Below are 23,134 nucleotides of genomic sequence, written 5' to 3' on the forward strand. Positions count from 1 at the left end.
ATATATATGCCTCATTATGTATATTATATGTATACATATATATACATATATGAGTATATATATACATATACAAATACATATATGTGTGCATATATATATATATATATATATATGCACACATATATGTATTTGTATATGTATATATATACACATATATGTATATATATGTATACATATATATACATATATATGTATATATGTATTTGTATTATGTATATATATGTATTTGTATATGTATATATATGTGTATTTGTATGTATATATGTATATTTATGTATATATATATATATATATTATATACACATACATACAATATATATATATATATATATATATATATATAGATATAGATATATAGATATATATATATAGATATATATATATATAGATATATATGTATGTATGTATGTAGTACCACTTTTAGTCGAGCGAATTGACCCCAGGACTTATAAATGTGTCAAGTTCCAAACTGAATTAGTGAAGTAAAAGTTATGTAGCCAACACTAAATGGCGGTTGCCCCCAGCATGGCCACAGCTCATAAGCTGAAACCGGCTCTGTTCAATATATATATACATATATAATGTGCTCGCCTAACCAGCGGTGGTGGCATCATTCGAAAGCTAAAACAATGCGAAGCATATTGTGACAAGCGATGTATACCAACATCCGATCCTCTCGTCAGTGCCGTGAGATCTGTATGTGTGTGTATAAAATGTACGTGATGCGCACGTGTGAGTGTATCCTGTGTGAGAGTTTGAATGGAACAATTTCGGTTATAAATAAAATTCTCGGCTCGCGTACATATATGTGCACATACACAAACGTATATGAACACGTAGGTACAGACGCACACGGCAGTGTTAGTGAAGGAAATTTAAGTGTGTATGTAATAAGTCAAGCAGTCCACTTAGAAAAGCTGTTTAAGTTGACATTCCTGTCAAACGTTTGACTTGTGAGGTCATATACTTCGACACCCAATTATAACTGTGTTATAATTAGCAGGCATTATTCTTCTGACTCAGTTTTTTAAAATCTATTTTTTAAAATTTGGACCAAACTCTTACCTACGTCGAGGCCGATGGAATTATTTCGACACTTTGTGTCTTGAATTCACAATATGACGGAGGTGAGAGTTATTTTTAATCGCTTTAGGGTCGATAAAACTAAATTCCCGCAATGTAGGCAATATATAGACAATCTGGATGCAGACGTGGCTGTGTTGTTATGAAGTTGGGTTTGCAACCACATGATTCCGGAATCCTTCCGATTGCACGCCACATTGGGTTGACCAATACTCTGTGTGTGTGTGTGTGTGTGTGTGTAAAGGCGGCGAACTGGTTGAATCGTTACCCTACTCGACAAAATGCTTGGCAGCATTCTGAGTTCAAATGCTGCTCGAAGTCGACTTTGCCTTTCATCTTTTCAGGGTCGATAAAATACGTCCCAATTGAGCACTAAGACCTATGTAATCAACTAGCCCTTTCCCTCAATATTTCAGGTTTTGTGCCTATAGTAGAAACAATATTTGTGTATGTGTGTTTTCTCCGGACGTAAGCCTATTTCTGTTAGTACCAGCAACAACAGTATTATTCGTGTAATCACTGGGTTACAAAGAAAGTGTTTACAGAAGAAAAAGAAAGAAAGAAAACCTTGTAAATTGTTACTTAATTACAGTGAAATACAACTTTTGACACCGCACTGTAACGGAAGAAAGTGAAAATATTCTCGATATAAATTTCAGAATAGCTACATAAAGAAAAAGATGAATAAAGTATAAGGCAAAATTTTAAACCGTTTGTTTATCCGTTTTCTTTTTATTCACGAAGCTAATTTAGGACAAGGTTGCGCCTTTTTGTTTGAATACAACATAAAACGATTATTGGATAGCGAAGTAACATTTAATTATATCGAATAGTACAAACAATATTCTTATCTCCAGTTAACATTCAAAACTTGCGTAATGATATTGTTGTTCAGGGTCACAAAAATCTGATAATACATTTTGACAGATTCGAAGTTTATCAGACGAAACATTTTGAGGCAAGCAGACGATACATGTTAGTTAATAAAACGAGTGGTAAGAATAGAAGAAACCAACTGGAAGTCAATGCAGTATTTAGCTGAGCTCTTTTATGTTCCGAGTTCAAATCCCGTCGAGTTCTGCTTTACCCTTTTTATTTTTTCCCTTTCGGGGTCGGTAAAATAAGTTTCGGTCAAATACAGTGATTGATTTAATCAGCTATATCAGTCCCAAACATTTCAGTCTTGGTACCTATGTTAAAAATCAATATTATTTATCGGTGGTGTATGAGCAGAATTGATAGAGCGGCACGCAAAAGACGTCTTCAATATGTAGCCTCAATGGGGTAGATTTTGCATTCATTTTTACGGGGTCAACAAAATTGAGGACTTTTTAATTCGCTGTGCTATTTTTTGTATTTTACATTTTACTGGTTTCAGCCAATGCATAGCGACCATGGTGAGGCACTGCCTTGAAAGGTTTTAGTTGAATAAATTGCTCCTTGTTCAATTGGTCTCTTATGCTGAACCACTATGTTACGGGGACATAAATAAACTAAACCAATGCCAGTTGTCAATCGGTGGGAGGACAAGCACAGATGAAAACGCGCGACTGGCTGCCATACACTTTCCGTCTCCCAAATTAACTCGCAAGACATTAGTCAGCTCGAAGCTACAATAGTAGAAAACGCTTGCGTGGTTGCAATGCGAACTTCTTAATCATGCAGCCATACCTGCGCCTAACAATATAGGATAGCTTGTTAAGGGGGGGGGGGGGATTTTCCGTTTGCATTACAAACGGCGAAAACAAAAAACGAGTAAACAAAAGAACACACACCCATAATTCGATGACCAAACAATACTTTTTATCTCAAGGCTGACACTCAAAACTAAAATCAGGGTCAAAACTAAAATTGATAAGACTATTTTGACAGGTCCATAATTATCAGATGTAAACTTTTGAGGTGAAGTAGACGATAGTTGTGAGTTATTGAAATTAGTTGCCAATCGACAGCGTAGTTGGCAAAGATAAAGTCATGAAGAGAAAAAAATAAAACATCCCTCAGTGTTGAAAATGATTTGATGAAATATCAGGTCATCCCATAAGTTCTGTCCGAATTTTGAATAAAGAAAACAAGTGATCAAATGTTATATTTAATTGAAATTTAATCATCAATGTACTTTCCCTAATTATCTATGACTTCCTTTCATCTATTTACAAGCTTTTTAATCCCATCAATGTAAAACTCTTTTGGTTTCAAAGCGAAGAACTCTGAAATGTCAGTTTCGCCTTCCTCCTGGCTTGCGAAAATTATGTCCCCCAAATGATTCTGTAAACTACGAAACAAATATGTAGGGGGCCTGAGTCTGATCTATGTATGCTGTGGTTTGCTGTCAATAAATAAATACTATGGGGTCCAGCCAGTTGATCTGCCTGCAGGATGAAAGGTTTAGGGGGCCTATTCTGACCTATGTATTCTGTGGCTTACTGACAATAAATACTACAGGATTCAGTGCATTGACTTTTTCCAAAGTCCTTTAATACTGCAAAGATGGTCCTGTTCGGAATGTCGAAAATTTCGATATTCAAGAATAGCAAGCTGCAACACCTAGCTCGTTAGCAAAAGTCGGGAAATAATTCATATCGATTGGCCTCAGACAAAATATATTGAAATCATTTTTATAATTGCTGACTCATTTTCCTCGTGGATTGAAGCTTTGTTCTGACAGATATGCCGAAACAGTAAAGCGCAGGTTTGTTGGAGTATTCTCAAGATGTTACATACCAAACATTTTAGTATCTCATAATGGCACTGAATTTGTCACTTTAACGCAATTCCTTAGCTTAATAAATTGCAATATATTAGAATCATTAAGGCGGCGAACTGGTAAAATCGTTAGCACGCTGGACAAAATGCTTAGCAGTATTTCGCTCGTCTTAACTTTCTGAGTTCAAATTCTGGCGACGTCGACTTTGCCGATCATCCTTTCGGGGTCGATAAAATAAGTTCCAGTTGAGCACTGGAGTCGATGTAATCGGCTTATCCCCCTTCCCCGAAATTAATGGCCTTGTGCCAACATTTCGAATCAATATTTTAAAATCATCAACATCTCATTACAGATCGAATGGGGCTACAGAAAGGGTTTTCAAACAATAAGGCAAGCATTAAAACTTTACCATCCCAGAATGGTTAACTTTGATTCAAGTTTATATAATGTCAGAATTGCCACTGTCGAATGTCTCCAGCAAAAAAAAATTAATCGAAAGAAATTTACGAATCTTGATAAGCCCATTTTCTGAAATAGGCAAACAAGTTTCAAACAAACATTGATTAATGCCATCTGCTACTGCTTCAGATTTCATTGTTTATGACGTACGTAATAACACAGCTTGATGAGGAGACACGAGTTTGCCTGAACTTGTTTCAGTGGAACAGCCATCAATAGATGAAGATAAATTTAATCCTTATAAAAGATGTCGTGACAACAGACTGCGTTGATGTAACAGATGGCCACCAAAAAGTTAGTCACGAACACTGTTTACTCTAAGTTGTGTGCCTTACACGCACACACGTTTTACAACTAGTGCATAAAGAAAGGAAATGTGCACACACAAGATTATCTTGATGAAACAGAATTTCTGCAAATTGAAAATGGTTACTCTCAAAGATGCGCACTTTGCAAAGAATGATAAAAATTTGCACACACAGTAAACTTTTTGCGTTGACTAAAAAATGATACACTGATTAATGTAGTTCCTTGGTCAAGGTTGGGAAGTCTTCGAGCAGAGATGACCCGGGGTGAAGCGAAACAATTATACAAGCCATTGAGGGAATTTTTAAATGAGTACTCGAACTGGTAGAAATAGCAGCCAAATCTTTCTCAAATTATATTATACCGTCTTAAAAATAAGAATAGATTGAATTATATAGTTCTAAGTACACTATCAATCGAATAGTCATGGCTGGAACGCCTTTGATGATGATTTTGATCTGAGGAAGATTTGATTACCAATCCTAGCCTCGTAGAACCTCTTTCATTAGCTGCAGCAACTGATATTAGTAAAAATTTGTGATCCCAGTTCCTCCACCACTGAGTAACCCCTGATTTTTTTTAATCAACCCTGACTGTAGCTTTTAGAGAAGTCCTTTCATCAGTGCTTTTATTGACGAGGAACAACGATAGGAATACTCAAGCGGGTTCTAGGGTGAAAATATAGAAACGAACAGCATTGTATGTTATGTTGCTTATCGCCGTATCGCGGTTGGAGCTTTCGTTGCTACACAAACTGTTTTATTCCATAAACAAAGAAAACATTCAAATGACATCTGTCGCAGATTACAGATAACAAACCGCGCGCACGCACACACATATGTGTTCTCCGTCGATCATATCATACCCTGTAGAGGCATGTGGCTTAGTGGTTAGGGGTGTTGGGCTCTTGATCGTAAAATTGTGGTTTCAATTCCTTAACCGGGCGACGCGTTGTGTTCTTGAGCAAAACACTTCATATTGCACCAGTCTACTCAGCTGGCAAAAATGAGTAACGCTGCGATGGACTGGCGTCCCGTCCAGCTGGGGAACACATACGCCATTGAAACCGGGAAACCGGGCCCATGAGCCTGGCTAGGCTTTAAAAGGGTGCATTTTTATTTTATATCAACAATCACAGCAACGTGGCCGCATTTGCTTACTGATGCTGAGTCCAGTGGTGGTGAAATGGCAGTGATCAAAAGATATCGTACAGTTCGGTGGATCTCCTGTTATGAACAAATCTAGAGAATCTCCTTGAATTTAGCATCTAGCAACGCCATCTGACAGTGGTCAACCTAACAGTCCACCTTCAGAATGGACAAAGAATGCACTTCACTGAAATCACAGTTCATACTCCACCTAACACTACTCTGACTGGTTTTTCTCTCTCAAACTCTACCAACCAGACGAATTTGTTCGATCCCTCCTGTATAAACAGGTTTCATCCTACTAATATAAGAAACATCATTAGTCAAGGTTGACCGTTCACCTCTTTATGCATGCGAGGCGGGAGCCTAATGTAAAAAAAAATGTGTGGGGTTCAGTTAACTATACAGGCAAGTCTCATCTCTCTCTCTCTCTCTCTCTCTCTCTCTCTCTCTCTCTCTCTATATATATATATATATATATATATATATATATATATATATATATATATATAAATTAATATTTATCGAAGGGAAAGGCCACCAACTTCAGCCGATATAGTTTGGCACCTGTGTCCCTGTATGCATTGTTGCCAGAAGACTCAAGAGCGAGAATAGATACTGCAGGGCATTTTAATCGAACCCTTTAACTGATCCACCTGCCAGGAGATAGCACATAAGATCTTTCAGGAAATAAAACGAAAGTCAAATGTTGGATCAATTTGTGAATGACGTTAAACTTTGATTAGTGATTGACCAGAAGAATGCCTATTACTACACACGCTGGTACCCCGTCGGCTACGACCACAAGTCTTCCAGTTGATCTGATTAACAGAGCAGCCTGCTCGTGAAATTAACGTGCAAGTGGCTGAGCACCCCATAGACACGCGTACTCTTAACGTAGCCCTCAGGGAGATTCAGCGTGACACGAAATATGACAAGGCTGGCCTTTTGAAATACAGATACAACTCAATTTTGTCGAGTGGACAGGACCAACGTGAATTAAAACGTCTTGCTCAAGGACATAACGCGCTGCCGGGAATCGAACTCATGACCTGAAGATTGTAAGCCGAATTACCTAACCACTAAGCCACGCACCTTCACACAACTAAGCACGCACACAAACATTCGGATATTTTTGATTAAAGAACAAAAACGCATGCTAATTTAAGGAGTTTGTGTGTGCGTGTGTGTACACACACAGGTGGATGGGTGTGCATAACCGCACACTTATAAGTAATGGGGTGTAATGTCGGTTTATTGATTAGTCAACTATTTAAAAATCTTCGTAAAGGAGTGTCCGGTGTGGCATAGAAGGAAGTATATAATAGAAAAGTACAGAATATGATTGGATCAATTTCACTTATTTGCCCCCAAGATATGTGAAAGTAGATATGATTATTTAGGAGTGTCTGAGTAACAAATAATCATAATTTCCTATAAATTAAACTGATAATATATGTTCACAAAAACATTGACCAGTTTTATACCAATATCTACAGGTTTTCTATCTTTGATTTATTTTCGTCTGTATTCGTCTTATAACTTGGCATCTTCTAAGCTTACGATACCGCCGGATTGAACAGTATTATTAAACGGTGTTGAAATTGTGGTGACATCCGGTCGATAACTGATGAAAAGTTTTACTGAAGTTGTGTCCATTTACGTTCATTTTCCCCGTAAAATTCTTTGCTGTGTCTCTGTGCAACTTGTTCCATATCAATTTCTGTTCTCTCTGTCTCTCTGTATATAGCGTATATTATACATCTCATAACATGAAAGCGCGTGGCTGAATTATGAAGATCTTTACTTCATGACCATTAAGTTGTGGGTTCGGTTCCTGGACGAGTAGTGTGCTGTCTTTGAGCAGAGAACACAATTTCACGTTGCTCCAATCTCGTCACCTGAAAATGAGTACCAGCTAACTGCTGCTAGTACAGTTCTCATTCCCGCCTCCAGCAGATACGTCCACGATGTTCATCTGTGTCAAAGGCGGGAGTGCCAAGAACAGTGTTCTGTCGCGACCACACAGACACCGAAAACAGTAAGAGAAAGCATAGTACACGCTACTACGTCATAGTCATTCACAAATGAAGGATACCTGCTAACTTTTATACTCTCTCTTCCTCTCTCTCTCTCTAATTATGTTTAGCCCGACCCCGTCAAAGTTCTAAGATAATATATACCGATGACATTCATCTGTCTTTATGTTCTGAGTTCAAATTCCACCGAGGTCGACTTTGCCTTTCATTCTTTCGGGGGTCGATAAATTAAATAGTAGTTGCGTACTAGAGTCGATCTAATCGACTGGCCCCCTCTCCAAAAATTTCGGGCCTAGAGTAGAAAAGAATATATCCCGAAGACAGCTATCACATCTTAATCCATTGGATACAATAAAAAGGTTGTGTTCTTTGGGATATATTCCACCCTCCGAATATTTAAGTTTACTAGACCGCTTGATCCATTATGTAAAAAGGGGTAACACATTATTGGAAATATTACATCTAGCACTTATCTTTTCTACTGCAAGGTAAAAAAGAGTTTTAAACCAGCCTTGGTGGTTCATAGTCATCCGAACCCTCATATTTGAACGCCAAATGATTTGTGTGTCAGTTAGAATAGACATTGGAGATCTTTGTTGAACTTTTTGAGTGGTACACAGATAGGGACTCTAACCCTAACCACCAGCAGAATTTCCTGGTATAAGAAGCATATGATTTTGAAAACTAATTAGCTAGTGCTAATTAATCTTTAGTTTTTTTTTTTTTAGTTGTTTCAGTCATTAGACTGCGGCCATGCTGAGGCACCACCTTGAAGAATTTTTAGTTGAATGGATCTACCCCCAGCATTTTTTTTTAAGCCTGGTACTTATTCCTTTGGTCTTTTTGCCGAACCGCTAAGTTACGGAGACGTAAACACACCAACACTGGTTGTCAAGCGGCGGTGGCGGACACACACACATATATATGTGACCAGCTTCTTTCAGTTTCCGTCAACCAAATCCACTCACTAGCAAGAAAAGAGCTTTGGAGCCGTTTGTTCTACTTTCAATTTTCTGCAATGACAATCGTGTTTTTTTTTGGGGGGGGGGGGGCACCGGAGCAGCTGGTTTAGCACATGATCTAATTTTGTCTTTCATGTCACGTACTCCCGTTTCACTTCCACTTGATCATCCCTTTCCAGTAATTTAGAATTGCAGTAATATTGTATTATATCTTACACGTTGGTGGATAAATCAACAGCTAAAAACAATAGAACCCGAGGAAAGCAGCGGTTTTCTGTATTCTTTTACTTGTTTCGGTCATTTGACTGCGGCCATGCTGGAGCACCGCCTTCAGGGTTTTAGTCAAAGAAGTCGACCTCCTGGATTTATTCTTTGTAAGCCTAGTACTTATACTATCGGCCACGTTTTGCTGAATCGCTAAGTTACGGGGACATGAACCCACCAGCATCAGTTATCAAGCGATGGCGGGGTGGGGGACAAACACAGACACAAAGACACACACATACGATGGCTTCTTTCAGTTTCTGCCTACCAAATTCACTCAGAAGGCTTTGGTCGGCCCGAGGCTAAAGTAGAAGCCACGTGCCCAAAGTGTCACGCAGTGGGACTGAACCTGGAACCATGTGGTTGGGAAGCAAGCTTCTTTACCATACAACCACACTACGCCTATGTATCACCAAGTAGTAATTTTCATATGAGTTCAAATGCGAAAACGGAAATGATAAATTGAAAGGAATGGAAGGGCGAGTGTGATGGAGAGAACTGCTTGATAATATTTAGTAGCAATGTCTGTTGAACACGAATGTAGAAGGTGGGGAATTTGAGGGGAGGTTGTGGATGCGGGCGAAGTTAAAAGTGCAGCTCGGTTTCTTTTTTTTTTTTTTTTAGGCTTTAAAATTGTAAAAACTTACCCAGTTTTCGTAAGGGCAGAATTATACGTTGTGCCCCGAAATCAATGATATTACTTTATAATTTCTGTAAGTGCTTGGAGGAGGATGCCTGTGTATATGATGATGGTGACTATTACAATTGTGTAAGTGTTTCAATATATCCGTATTTTTTCAAAGTAAAAAAAAAATCGATAAATTGAAACACTTGTTCTACTCTAAGGTATTTTAAACACACGCACACACATATGATGATTGCTTCATCTTGACAGAAAATAACCGTCCCATCAACACACACACCACACCCCCTTCACACAGCACAATCATTGTTGCTGAGCCCTCAGATGACTTTTAAGACCAGCTGCTGACTGACAGGGTATAAAACACTAGTGGCAGATATTATTCAAGTTTCTTCTATATAAGGGGTGGGGAAACCCCCGTGCCCCCGCAGGCTGGTATACTTGTATGTACAAAATATAGTAAAATTTTCAATTATAAAACTTAAACAATATTCGTATGCCTATTTGCGATAATAGGTCGCGTTTCCACTACGACTAAAAACAGTTAGATTCGAACAGAAAATCGTCCGGTAATTGCCATTTGAATAGAAATTTTGTTTTCGCTATTAAAACACATATTGCTAGGTTTGTACCACCCCCTTGAAACCCAACTCTAGCTGAAAAATATAGAATACCTCATAAGTAATATAAATGTCCTAAATTCAGTGGTGGCGTTAATGAAAATGTTACGCGTTAATTTAATGTCTTAAATTTATCTTTATTAATGTATCTCGAATTATACATAGATATAAGAGTTAGAACTTCTGATCCGCCCGCGGACCTTTTTCTTTGAAAATTTTTTACCTGCTGCACTAAAAATTTCCCCACCCCTGTTCTATATCTTTGTCCTTTGGAATCTGATCCTGAAGGAATGTTTTTGAGAACTAGCATATGTCTTTTAAGATCATATATTGTCTTACAAGTTTTGTGATATATAATACTAGTCGTAAGAGGCAGTTGGTGTCCAATATTATTATCTCCCTGGTCATTTCGATTTTCACGTGACTTCATATGATTCATGTATCCTGCTTTTGACAACAGAACACGATCACATATAATACATATCCAATATTCACTGTTGATTACAGTTCCGATTTTCTTTTGTCTGCGGGGAAATACCTGTAACCGCCCATACTCGCTTTTCGAGCTTTCCAAATGCAACACTTCCCTTCTCTATTCTCTATTTGGTTTTTCCAAGACTAATTGTGAGTCCGAAATGTACACATGCAGTGGAAAGATTAGAATGTATACTTGTATAGAGAGATTAGGATGCCTTTTATCCATTCCTGTGGCACAGAAGATTCATTCCAAACTCGAGTCATCAGACTATGAATTTCAGATGAAATACAATCCCCACCTGCTTTCATAATTTCAACTGGAATGCCATCCAATCTAGGAGCTTTACCTGATCTCAGTTTACATAATGCCAGATTTACTTCTTCAATGGAAGGTGTATCGTTGCACTATCTCTCTCTGCGGAATGTTGTTTATGATGTCCATGTTCACTACAGACGGATTATGGAAAAGATCTGCAAAGTGTTCTCTCCATCTATTCATTATTCCAGGAGGATCTTTAATAACTTCATTTCCATATTATGACTTCAAGGGAACATATGAAGATTGCGGTCCAAAAGCTTACTGCAATAAACTATAAACATTTTTAATGTCTTTCCTGTCATAGGCTGCCTGTACTTCCTCAGACAAATTTCTCCACCAAGTGTCTTTAAGCCTCCTGAGTTCTTTTTGCAAGTCTACTTTCTGAGATTTGTACAAATTTCCTAGTTGCACTTGTTTCTTAAAGTTTGGGTCAAGAAGCTTTTCGTGAGTAGACCTCTTTGTTGCTAAAAGCTCATTTATCACCGTATTATTGGAATCGGTACTGTCTCCTTTTAAAACCTAACACCTCTGGTCCCATTTTATATATTCCATCTCGAAAAGATTGCCATGAACCTTCAAAATGAACATTGATGCATCTCTCTTGAAATAACTGCAAAACTTGTGGCTGTTTTAGCTGCTCTACACCAATTTTCTTTGGTACTCATACACCTGCACTACGAATCTTCTTGCGGACCCTGGATTTGAACTTGGTCGTAACCATTTTGTAATCAGTATCACAATCAGCACCTCGTAATACGCTGAGACTGCGCAGATCTTGTAAGTCAGCCTTCCGAGTCAATACAAAGTCGATCATGTGACCTTGCTTTGATCTTGTGTGAATCCAGGTAACTTTATGCTTCAACTTATGATGAAAGAAAGTATTCCCAACAACTAATCCAAGCTCAGAGCACATTTGTAGTAGAAGCAACTCATTGTTGTTCACCTTTCCTATACCGTAACGCCCAAGTACATTCCAAGCACCATAGTCTCTACCAACACGTGCATTAAACTCACCTAGCACAACCAACTTCTCATTCAAAGGGACTGACAGAATACTTCTATGCTCCTTATAAAATACATGAATATTTTCCTCGCTAGCTGAAAGTGTAGGAGCATAAATAGAGAAAAGCAGTTACAAAATGTCCACAAGAAAATGGGATTCGAAGTTTTATGCGTTTGTTTATGTTTTGTGGTTGTTCTAGGTCTTTTAGCATATTGAAACACTTGTTCTACTCTAAGGCATTTTAAACACACACGCGCACTCTTTTCGTTGAGCTGTAATCTCGAACTTTCGTGGACTATTTTAATAAATTATTTGTGTGTGTGAAAGAGAGAGCGAAATGGAAAACCAGCTGGAAGGCCTAGTGGACTTTGTACCTCGTGTCTATTTATAAATGCAGAGAACATTTAAATTATCTGAACAGATAAATCCAGTGTTATCAAACCGAGGTATTTGTTAACATGGAAAGTAGCACCATACATGCTCAAATATTTCAATAAGGCAAGATATTTTCTTTTGTTTTTAAAAAAAATCTCTCCCTCCTTTCAGTCCCATATCATCTTGTAGTTGAATCTTTTCAGTTTCATATTTTGTTAGGGCTTCTATAATGTTTTTCGTTTAATGAAAACTTACACTTTAATGCGTGTGTGTGTGTTAAATTTTTGAAATATATATATGTTCGAGGTGTGTGTAAATGGTTTAGTCACTAGGAAATTGGACAAACAGCCAAAAAGTCAATTGTTTCTCGTAATTGTTGTGTAGAGTTCATGGCCCACAAACCCATTGTCTTTTGTACAAAACAACCTGCGTTTAAAATATAAAATAGGATAGATACTCCGAAATTAAAGAAACAAAAACATTGAATATGTATTAATTAAAATTTTCAAAAAGTATAAATCATAAAAAAAAAATTAGTGAAATGTATTAATTAATAATTTAATCTGATGGAGGTAAAATATACGCACACCACCCATTTTCGGTGTAACCCTAAACGCCAACAACAGGTGGTGTGCGTATTCTTTACCTTCGCTATTTCATCTTCAGTTTAGTATAATTATAGAAAGTGAAAGAGTAATATATTAATGCTTTTTAAAGAAATCATTATTATTATTACTACTGCATTGTATTTTGAGTTTAAATTTCTCTGAGATCGATTTTGCTTTTCTTCCTTTTAGGGTTGATAATATAAGGACCAGTTGAACACTGGGGTTGATGTAATCTATTTACTCCTCCACTAAAATTGCTGGCCTTGTGTCAAAATTCGAAACCATTCTAGTACACGATATTATTTTCCTTATTGGATCTTGTTCAAAACGGGGGCACCAGTATTTTTTTAACGAAACACTTTGAAACTTGGGACACTGGTAGAATGTGTCATATAAAACATCTTTTTCTCTTAGTCTTCTTAACAAAAAAACGTACATCGCAAGTTATTTCATGTTAAAGTTGTCGTATTTCTGTAATTTCAACCAATGACTGACGTCCTTCAGCCGATATACATTAAGTGCTGACTACGTAAACAAACGATTCGCGGTGGTGATAAAATTATTTCCTTGTCAAAAAATGGCTGAAGCATATTGGCAGTAGCTAATAAACCTTTCTATTATAGGCACAAGGCATGGTTTTTGAGGGAAGGAGCAAGTCAGTTAGGGAAAACGAACACACGTGTGTTGCCTCTGCAAAATGTCAGAAGTAATGGAGATTAAATACGCTTTACACCGCTTAAAGTGCCAAAGGAGTAAGTGTAAACAGCTGAATACTTGTCAGTGACTGGTTGAAATTATCGAAATAAGACAATTTTTTACATGAAATAAATCCGAATACAAATTTTTTTTTCTGTTCTATAACACAAAATAGATAAGTATACGAAGTTTGAAAGTCTTTCGGTACCAAAAACACTACATAAAACATAAATGAAAACTGGTGCCCCCGTTTTGAACAAGATCCTTATTATTTTTCTCGAAGAAATGAAGTTTTGTTGAAAAAAGATTTAAGCAAATGAATTACATCCTTGTTTACACGTTGAGGGCTGAGGATGTGAGAGACTTTTGTCCCATGAGTGTTTCGTCGGATAACGAGCCTCGAGTCAAAACACTTAATCTCATAATCATCCAAGTTTCACGGAGTGGGTTATGGATAAATAAATATAATTCAACCATATGTATTAAATCTAGCTGTAAATTTAGGCCTCAATTGGAGGCTCTTGGACAACTTGAGATGAGGGTGAACAAGATCGCTGTTTCACTTTTTTGGTGCTTGAGACGATATACTTATTTCTAAATAGATGATTGTTGTTTAACAGCAAGCCTTCTTTAAATGGGTAGACTTACGATCAAAGACGTTCCAGTCTTATTTCCAGATGTAGTCTATCTAGGTCTACAATTATATAATGTGTTCAGACTTGTTTAAGACTGTAGCGTTGTGATTTGAGAGAGATTTTGCTGCTTTTTCTAATAATTCCAGCAACCACATAGAGGCCTAGCTCTTTTATAATTCCACTGATATAACATCACTGTAAAACTGACGAATATTATACTGTCTTTATCACGATAATTTGAGAAATTAATCGGAGGAAGAGAGGTTGGGTCCATAATGTTAGTGATTCCTTCATGCGTAGTTAGAAGAAATGTAGTTGATGTCTAGCTTGAACAATTGAACGGAAATAAAGCCAATAGTAAAAAAATGTTCTGAAAAAGCTACAGTTCTAGTTACGAAAAAATGTCTTGAGAAACAATGTCACATATTGGCGATCTTTACTTATATGTACAAAGCTTATAATGATGACATATAAGACACTTTTTTCAAAAATATTACCCCAGGTCCCAATGCGAAGTTGTTTTAGATACTACATGCCTTAATGAACTAAAAGCTCTTTTTTTAATTTTTAATATGTGCAGCTGAAATTGGGGTACGTCTTATATGCCCGTCGGTTTATGTCATCAAATATGGTATATTAACGTCGCTAATTAAATAACAATACTTGACTTGTGCATAATGACAATAAAGTTTATAGAAATGAGCCCCGCGTGATGGGATGGCTGTTGCAGCGAGTGTCTTAGGCCTTTCTCCACGGCAACACCTTTTGCAATCATATACGCGAGGCGCGCCTTAACTCGCCAATTGTTCTGGGGTGTACAACCCATTCCTAACCGCCCTTCCATCTTCTGCTTCATACCCCTCTTTTTTTTTTCTTTTTCTTTGGTGAGGTAGTTAGGATTTTTTTTCTCTCTCGACAATCTGAACTATTTATACTTTTAATGTTTTTTCTTTCTTTTCTTCCTGTAAAAACACGTTAATAAAAATAATAATTTGTGATTTACAGAATGGCACTACAAGTGGAAAAAATTCTTGTTTTATTCAATATCTTCCTTAATTGCTCCTTTGTTGTTTGGGTATTTTGTCCTTCGCACTAACGAGTCTGCTGATTTGCCGCTTGTAGTTTTCGGTTCAGTCTGACTGCTTGGAACTTGGGCAAGTGTCTACTATGATAGCCCCTGGCTGACCAAAGCCTTGATAGAAACTGCAATCATGCTTGGGCACTGCCTTCGTTTTTTTTTTTTTTTAGTCAAATGAATGTACCCCAGTACTTATTTTAAGCCTGGTTCTAATTCTATCGGTTCTTTTGCCGAACTGTTAAGTTACAGGGACGTAAACACATCAGCACCAGTTGTCAAGCGGAGAGGGTGGGACAAACATAGACATAAAGACCCTCCTCTCCCACCATATATAACGTCAGTGATTCATATATCCGAAAAAGAAGCACACACACACAAATTAATTTTATATATATAGATAGGCGCAGGAGTGGCTGTGTGCATAGCCGCAGGAGTGGCTGTGATAAATAGCTTGCTTACCAACCACGTGGTCCCGGGTTTAGTCCCACTGTGTGGCACCTTGGGCAAGTATTTTCTACTGTAGCCTCAGGCCAAACAAAGCCTTGTGAGTGGATTTGGTAGACAGAAACTGAAAGAAGCTCGTCGTATGTTTGTCCCCCCCCCCCCCCCAGCATTGCTTGACAACTGATGCTGGTGCGTTTACATCCCCGTAATTTAGCGGTTCGGCAAAAGTGACTGACTGAATAAGTACTAGGCTTACTAAGAATAAGTCCTGGTGTCAATTCACTCGACTAAAGGTGGTACTCCAGCATGGCCGCAGTCAAAAGACTGAAACAAGTAAAAGAATATGGGCGCAGACGTGGCTGTAAGAAGCTTGCTTCCCAACCACATGGTTCTGGGTTCAGTCCCACTGCATGACCCTTTGGGCAAGTGTCTTCTTGAGCCGACCAAATTCTTGAGAGTGGATTTAGTAGGCAGAAACTGAAAGAAGCCTGTCATATATATATATATATATATATATATATATATATATATATATATATATACAGGGTTATTCAGAAAGAATGAACCGATTTCATTACCCAATATTTTAATAAGGAAAAGCAGTAGAAAACTCCAGCTAAGTCACAAGTATTTACTCACAATCAACTTCTTTTTCCTGTCTCACAAGTGTTCATTGTGGCCACCACTTGTAGCACGGGCGACATCAATGTTGGTAAATTCCTCCCAGACGCGTATCAGCATATCACGATCCACTGAATTGATCTCTGTTGTTATTCGATGTTTAAGGTCATCGAGGTTAGTGGTTAGCAGTGGAACATAAACATGATCTTTTACATATCCCCCACAAGAAAAGTCACACAACAGTGATCAACTCAGTGGATTGTGATATGCTGATACGCATCAGGGAGGAATTTTCTTCTCGCATTGATGCTGCCCGTGCTGCAGGTGGTGGCCACTTTGAACATTTGTAAGACAGGAAATAAAAGTTGATTGTGAGCAAATACTTGTGACTTAGCTGGAGTTTTCTATTGCTTTTCCTTATTAAAACATTTCGTAATGAAATCAATTCATACTTTTTGAATAACCTTGTATATATCCGTGTCTGTCCCCCATTCCCATTCACTATTTGACAGCCAGTGTCCATGTGTATTTCTCAGAATTAGTTGACTGGTTACTTGGCAGAAGCTCATAGTACAGGATTCCTTTCCAGTCCCACCAGATGCAGAGCATGACTTTCTTAGGATGAAGACCTGCTTTTGGAGTTGGCTAAAGATGGTGGCTCATGTTGTTTACCTCAGGATCATTTTTGCTGAACATTGTTGTAAATGATCCATTTCTCATCACCTGTCACAATTTGCTTCAAAAGGTGCATTTTCATTGCATTTATACAGCAAATCACTGACAGAAATGCAATCCAAAAGATTCTTTTCATTCAGATCATGTGGTACCCAAAGATCATAGCCATTTGAATACCCAAGCTTCACTAAGTGCTCACGGATGGTGGATTTTGATAAATTTAGTGTTTCTGCCAATTCCCGCATTGTGCAATGCAAGTTATTCTCAATCAGTGTCTTGATTTGGTTGTCATCCGAAGTGGGGAGTCTGCTTCAGCATTCTTCATCAATAAGGCTACAGTCACCAACTTTAAACTTAGTGAACCACTTCCATACAGTTCTGTCAACTAAAGCACTGTCACCATACACAGCACATATCTTTTTTGTTGCTTGTTAGGCATTTTTGACTTTATGGTAATAAAACAGCATCAAGTGTCTAAAATGCACAGATAATCTTCCATTTTTATTGGGATGTAAAATTGACACGAATAAAGTAATTTTAAGCTTTCTTTCTCAAGAGACAGTTTGAAGTGTGCACGAACTGGAAGTGTAAGCATATTATATGTGTCGATAAATTTAACGTGTTGAAACATGAACGGCTAAAAACCAGCATGAACTTTCCGGACAACCCAATATATAATGTGTTCATGCTCCTCATGTGCTTAGTGGTTGTAAACGATGGAGTTGCCTGCAGTCCGCAACAAAAGTTTGTCCAGGTCATTTGTTGTTCTGGGAGATTATTCTCTTGCTTGAAAACAAGTTGGAGCTGATGGTAGAAAAAACATCTGGCCGTAGTAAACTCTGCCCCCGACATACTGTTTGATGCATACAAGCATGGAAAAGTAGACGTTAACCCTTTTAATACAAGCCTTCCTGAAACTGCTCCTTGTTTCTGTGATACAAAGTTCCAGTTTAAATTGTTCTAAATTAAAACTTTCCATCAAAATTGCGTGTTAATTAATGTTCCAAAACACCAGCCTAATAATGACAAAGTTGTTTTACTAAATTCTGCATTGTTTTCAGGATTAATTGAAACAAAAGCTGTGTGTTGTTTCAACAGAAATACAGTAATAAGATAATGACAGTGCTGATTTCAGATATTAATATTTTTTTCTTTTTTATTTTCACATATATTTCAGACTTCCGACCTTAAACTTTGTGTGAAAGTAGGGGTGGTAGCTTGCTGTAAAGACAATGACGTCACTGCTTACACAACATTGGACAAGCATAATCAGAGATCACATCTCGACATTCCAGAGCAACATGGTACATTGTCCATTGAACTGCTCTGGCCATGGAATTTGTAACGATGGCAAATGCCTTTGTTTGGTAAGTTCATTCCAAATAATCTTCACCCCTTTCTTCTTGCCCTACCTCACCACCCAGCACATTGCAAACAATATCCAGAGCTTCTTTTTGCTTTATCATTCGCTTTATCATATCTTAAAAGGTGAACCTCATAAGATATATCTTGATTTGTTAATTCAGACAATTATTCAATGAAAGTACTCTGCAACTAATGAGAAATTAGCTGAGGCTATGATCAATGTCTGTGAAATAAATCAATAAATGAACAGAATCATTTGAGCAGAGATGTGTTACATATGGTGCATTTTGGTGCTCTTCTGTGCATCTCAGTGCACTGGTGTGCATCAAGGATGTGCTGTGGACTTTTAGGCATGACTGTAGATGCTGGCATGGTTGTGTAATTAAGAAGTTTGCTTCTCAACCACATGGTTCTGGGTTCACTGCAAAGCACCTTAGGCAAATATCTTCTACTTCATAAGCAAGAGGTATTAACCATCTTTAACCATCTTAACCATTTTTTAAAAATAAGTGAATGAACAGAGAAGTGGGGGAGGCAGAGAGTACAATGGTGTATTATGATGATTTAATGTTCCATTATTGTATTTTATTGTGTTTTCTCTTTGGTTTGTCCAAGGATGGGATTGTGACCATAACCTTTGTGGGCCCTTGGAGACTAATGACATCAATGTCATTGTCGTTTGTCTTAAGCCGTTGAAGTTGATGGATACAGGTAAAACTGGGTTCTGTGGTTAGTGCAGGGATGTGGGTGTCGGGGGAGGGTACAATATGGAAGATGAAAAGATCAAGAGATGAGTGAGTGTCTTAGTGAATGTGGCTGGGGACTAGTGAGCTCTGAGGAAGACAGGTCACTACAATGCAAGTAAAGATGGACGAAGTGAGAGAGAAAGAAAGGAGACAGGACTTCTGTAGGTCAGAGATTGTAGTGTGTTTTGCAAGTGACTTCATGTCACCTGTCGTATTTCTTTATTGCCCACAAGGGGACAAACAAGGACAGACAAAGGGGGTTAAGTTGATTACATCAACCCCAGTGTGTAATTGGTACTTAATCTATCGACCCTGAAAGGATGAAAGGCAAAGTCGACCTCGGTGGAATTTGAACTCAGAACGTAACAGCAGACGAAATACCGCTAAGCATTTTGATCGGCGTGCTAACGTTTCTGCCAGCTCGCCGCTTGTCTGTGTTGTCTTAGAGAATGCAGATGGCTGAGTTGATAAAATACCAGACAACCAGCCAAGAGGTTGGTAGTTCATATCCTGTTATTCTATATTGGGATAAGATGTACCTGCATTGTGTAGGATAAAAGGTACTGTGCAGTGGGGTAAGAGGTACCACCTTTACCAATACCAACCAGTTCCTTGATGCTAAATTCCTGTAGTTTTTACAACACTATTAAATTGTTTAATGATTTTTTTTTCTTCAGGTACAATTTCGTGGAGGTTCCTGTAAAGAAGACAACAAAGAATACTATTTGGCATTTGGTTCCCTTTTTGTTGTTTTGGCTGTTGTTTGTTTGGTACAACTAGTAAGTATCATCATCATCATCATCATCATCATGAACACCAGCACCACTCTCCTCCTCATTCTCCTTTTCCTCACTTTGAATGATGCCACGCTCTGGCTAGGTAGGTGGGCAGGTGAACATTCTGCCTGAATGGAACACCGGTCCATTGCAGAGTTACCTATTTGCGGCTGAGTGGCCTGGAGAAATGGGAAATGAGGATGTTTTGCTCAAGAACACACAATGCACTGCTGGTCTGGGAATCAGAACCAGGATCTTCTGATCACGAGTGCAACACCCTAACCACTGGGCCACATGCCTTCTCTCTCTCTTTCTAAACACATACACTTATAAACATTTATGTACATACATATATATGAACAAAAATAAAAAAATATAAAAAAGGGTTTTGTATGATCGTGTATAGAGGAATATATTATTTAAAAGAGATTTTATGTTTTATTTATATTCTTATAAAATTAATGTGGGATATAGAATATGGAATATATAATATAAATAGTAAAATGAAATGAAGTATTGAATGTCTTATTGAATATATGAAATATTGAGTATTAAATATATAAGGACTAGTATACTTTCCTGCCTCATGGCAGTCATCAAGATACACATTGTGTGTGTATGTATGTATGTATATATATATATATATATATATATATGTATATGTATATGTATATATATGTGTGTGTGTGTGTGTATGCCTATGTAAAATAACCTCTAATTCCCAGCATCATCAGATTAGTTACACAATGCTTTCTATCATATTTGCCAGTGTATCTGTATTTGGTCACAGTACATCCGAGAACAGAAGCAGTCCTTGTGGAGTGCTTTTAAGATCACAACCCAAAAGATGTTGTACGCCCTCACACTGTGTGCCACAGCCATCAGAGCCATCTACTTCTTTACAAAGGTATGTAACTCTTTTGTTTTTCTCACTTTCTTTTTCTCCTTTAAAGATGTTTGCACATGAACAGAGAAGCAAAGATGAATAAAGATGAATATAAACAGGTTAATAGATAGACAGACATAAAGAGGACAGATGGATGCAGTTTTGGTTAAAATGTTTGCTTCCGAATCCCATGATAATGTGTTCCGTTCCACTGTGTGGCACCTTGGGCAAGTGTCTTCTACTATAGTCCCAAACTGGCCAAACCGTGTAAGTGGATTTAATGGACAGAAACTGAGAGAAGCCTGTTTGTGTGTGTGTCTCTACTGTAGTACATGGCTGAGTCCTGTCTATTTAAACTTAATAATTATCAAAGACACTGCAGAAAGACCAGGAGGCTGGTCGTTTGTATTTTGTCATTGCCACTGAGTTGTGTATAAACATACGCACATACAACACACCAAACACATTAATTATTGAATGACAGAACAGGAGTAATATAATCACAACCATTGGCTTACAGCTATTTCAGCTATAAGGAACTGTTACATGAGGTGAGTGCGAGAATGATATAGCTTCATCAGAGCCTTAACATGACTTCATGCTAAGGTTCTGATGAAGTCATAAAATGTTGTTCTGGCATTCACCTCTGGGTGTACAGTTTATTACAGCTGAAACAGCTGTAAGCTAATGAATGTGTATGTATGCATGTACACAACTCAGTAGCAACGACAAGCACCAAATGACCAACTTCTTAGCCAGCTGTCCACTGTTCCATGGACTTGGTCTTTCTACAGGGTCTTTGATATTGATAAAATTTAAATAGTCAGGATTTTGCTATGTACTGTTGTTAGTTTTTTTATCTTTTAAGCTTCTCTCCTTGGCTAAACCTGAGTCATGGAAAGAATACTCATAAAAGATTCTGATATTGTACAGAGCTAACATGTCTCACCATTGCTTTATAAATGAACATCTATTATTTCTTTCTTTCAATGTTCATTTAGTTTCAGCTCCAGCTTCCAGACCAGATGTTTTCAAACCTGTGGTGTGCCTATTACCCTTTACTTCTCACTGGTTTTACACTCATCGTGTGTTACTGGGCTGAGGTAAGTCTTATTCATATCATTGTTACCATCACAACTATCATCCGGTTACACATACATACACTCTACCCTACTAGAGCCTTTTCACGGCCTTGTTTGCATGCCCCTCTTTTATATACTTTACAGATGGTGCTTTATATAGAATACTGTTTACTTATAGGATTGTGAAGGCGCATGGCTCAGTAGTTAGAATGTCGAGCTTACAATCGTGAGGTTGTGAGTTCGAATCCTGGACTGGGCTGTGTGTTGAATTTGGCTTTATCTTTCTGAAACTTTGCAGGAGGGGGCTAGTCAATTACATTGACTTTAAAAGGATGAAAGGCAAAGTCAAGCTCGGAAGAATTTGAACTCCAAATGTAGAGATGGACAAAACGTCACTTAGTATTTCACCCAGTGTACTAACAATTCTGCCAGTTGACACCTGAATAATAATAATAATAATAATAATAATAATAATTAATTCTGGTTTTATTGGCCACAAGGGCTAATATAAATTTAAAACATGTAAGGACAAAAACAGGACGAAGGTTACAAAAGGTTTTGTCCGAAAAGAAGAAAACGTTCGTGTAAACAGAGGAAAAACAGAAAGATATAACAAATAAAACTCCCAATAGGGGGAGGCGCTTCGAAAGGTTACACATGGAAAAACCCATAAAAGCCACGGGAGCCTGGTCAGAAAAATAAGAAAGGGGTATAGAGCCCTTTCTCCTCTTACATTACCTTTTTCTAATAATAATAATAATAATCCTTTCTACCACTACTACTTATAATAATAATTAGAGAATGTGATTACAAGGGCTATGACTTGGTAGTGTAATCAATCAAATACTTTGAGGTATTTAGTCTTGAACCTCTGTGTTGTGAGTTCAAATCCCACTGTGGCTGAATTTGCCTTTATCCTTCTGAAACTTTGGGGAAGGGGGATAGTCAATTATATTGACCCCCAGTGCTCAACTGGTATTTCTTTCATTGAACTCAAAAGGATGAAAGGTAAAGTCAACCTGGTAGAATTTCAATGTAAAGACTGGCAAAATGTTGCTAAGCATTTTGTCCAAAGCTCTAACAATTCTGCCAACTGACACCTGAATAACAATAATAA

At 37.7% G+C, this 23,134-nt stretch overlaps 2 protein-coding genes across 6 annotated transcripts in view; one reads left to right on the plus strand and one right to left on the minus strand.

The window, feature by feature from the left end:
- The window catches only part of LOC106869879 (N-glycosylase/DNA lyase), a 93,272-nt gene that overhangs the window by 22,160 nt on the left and 47,978 nt on the right, over window positions 1-23,134 (minus strand). The window lies entirely within an intron of this gene.
- LOC106874178 (uncharacterized) overlaps window positions 1-23,134 on the plus strand; it is a 57,453-nt gene that overhangs the window by 9,579 nt on the left and 24,740 nt on the right. The window contains exons 1-5 of one of the 3 annotated variants that reach the window (XM_089339875.1): window positions 11,777-11,872; window positions 18,340-18,529; window positions 19,951-20,052; window positions 20,819-20,956; window positions 21,937-22,038. In XM_089339875.1, the coding sequence (XP_089196001.1) occupies window positions 18,395-18,529; window positions 19,951-20,052; window positions 20,819-20,956; window positions 21,937-22,038 (477 nt within the window). In that variant the 5' untranslated portion in view covers window positions 11,777-11,872; window positions 18,340-18,394. Of the gene's footprint in view, window positions 1-11,776; window positions 12,529-18,339; window positions 18,530-19,950; window positions 20,053-20,818; window positions 20,957-21,936; window positions 22,039-23,134 lie in introns of those variants that run through there. The other 2 variants (XM_014921833.3, XM_052975779.2) reach the window with 2 other exon arrangements.

This window comes from Octopus bimaculoides, chromosome 22, assembly GCF_046866305.1.
Source record: "Octopus bimaculoides isolate indiv1 chromosome 22, ASM4686630v1, whole genome shotgun sequence".
Taxonomy (NCBI): Eukaryota; Metazoa; Mollusca; class Cephalopoda; order Octopoda; family Octopodidae; genus Octopus; species Octopus bimaculoides.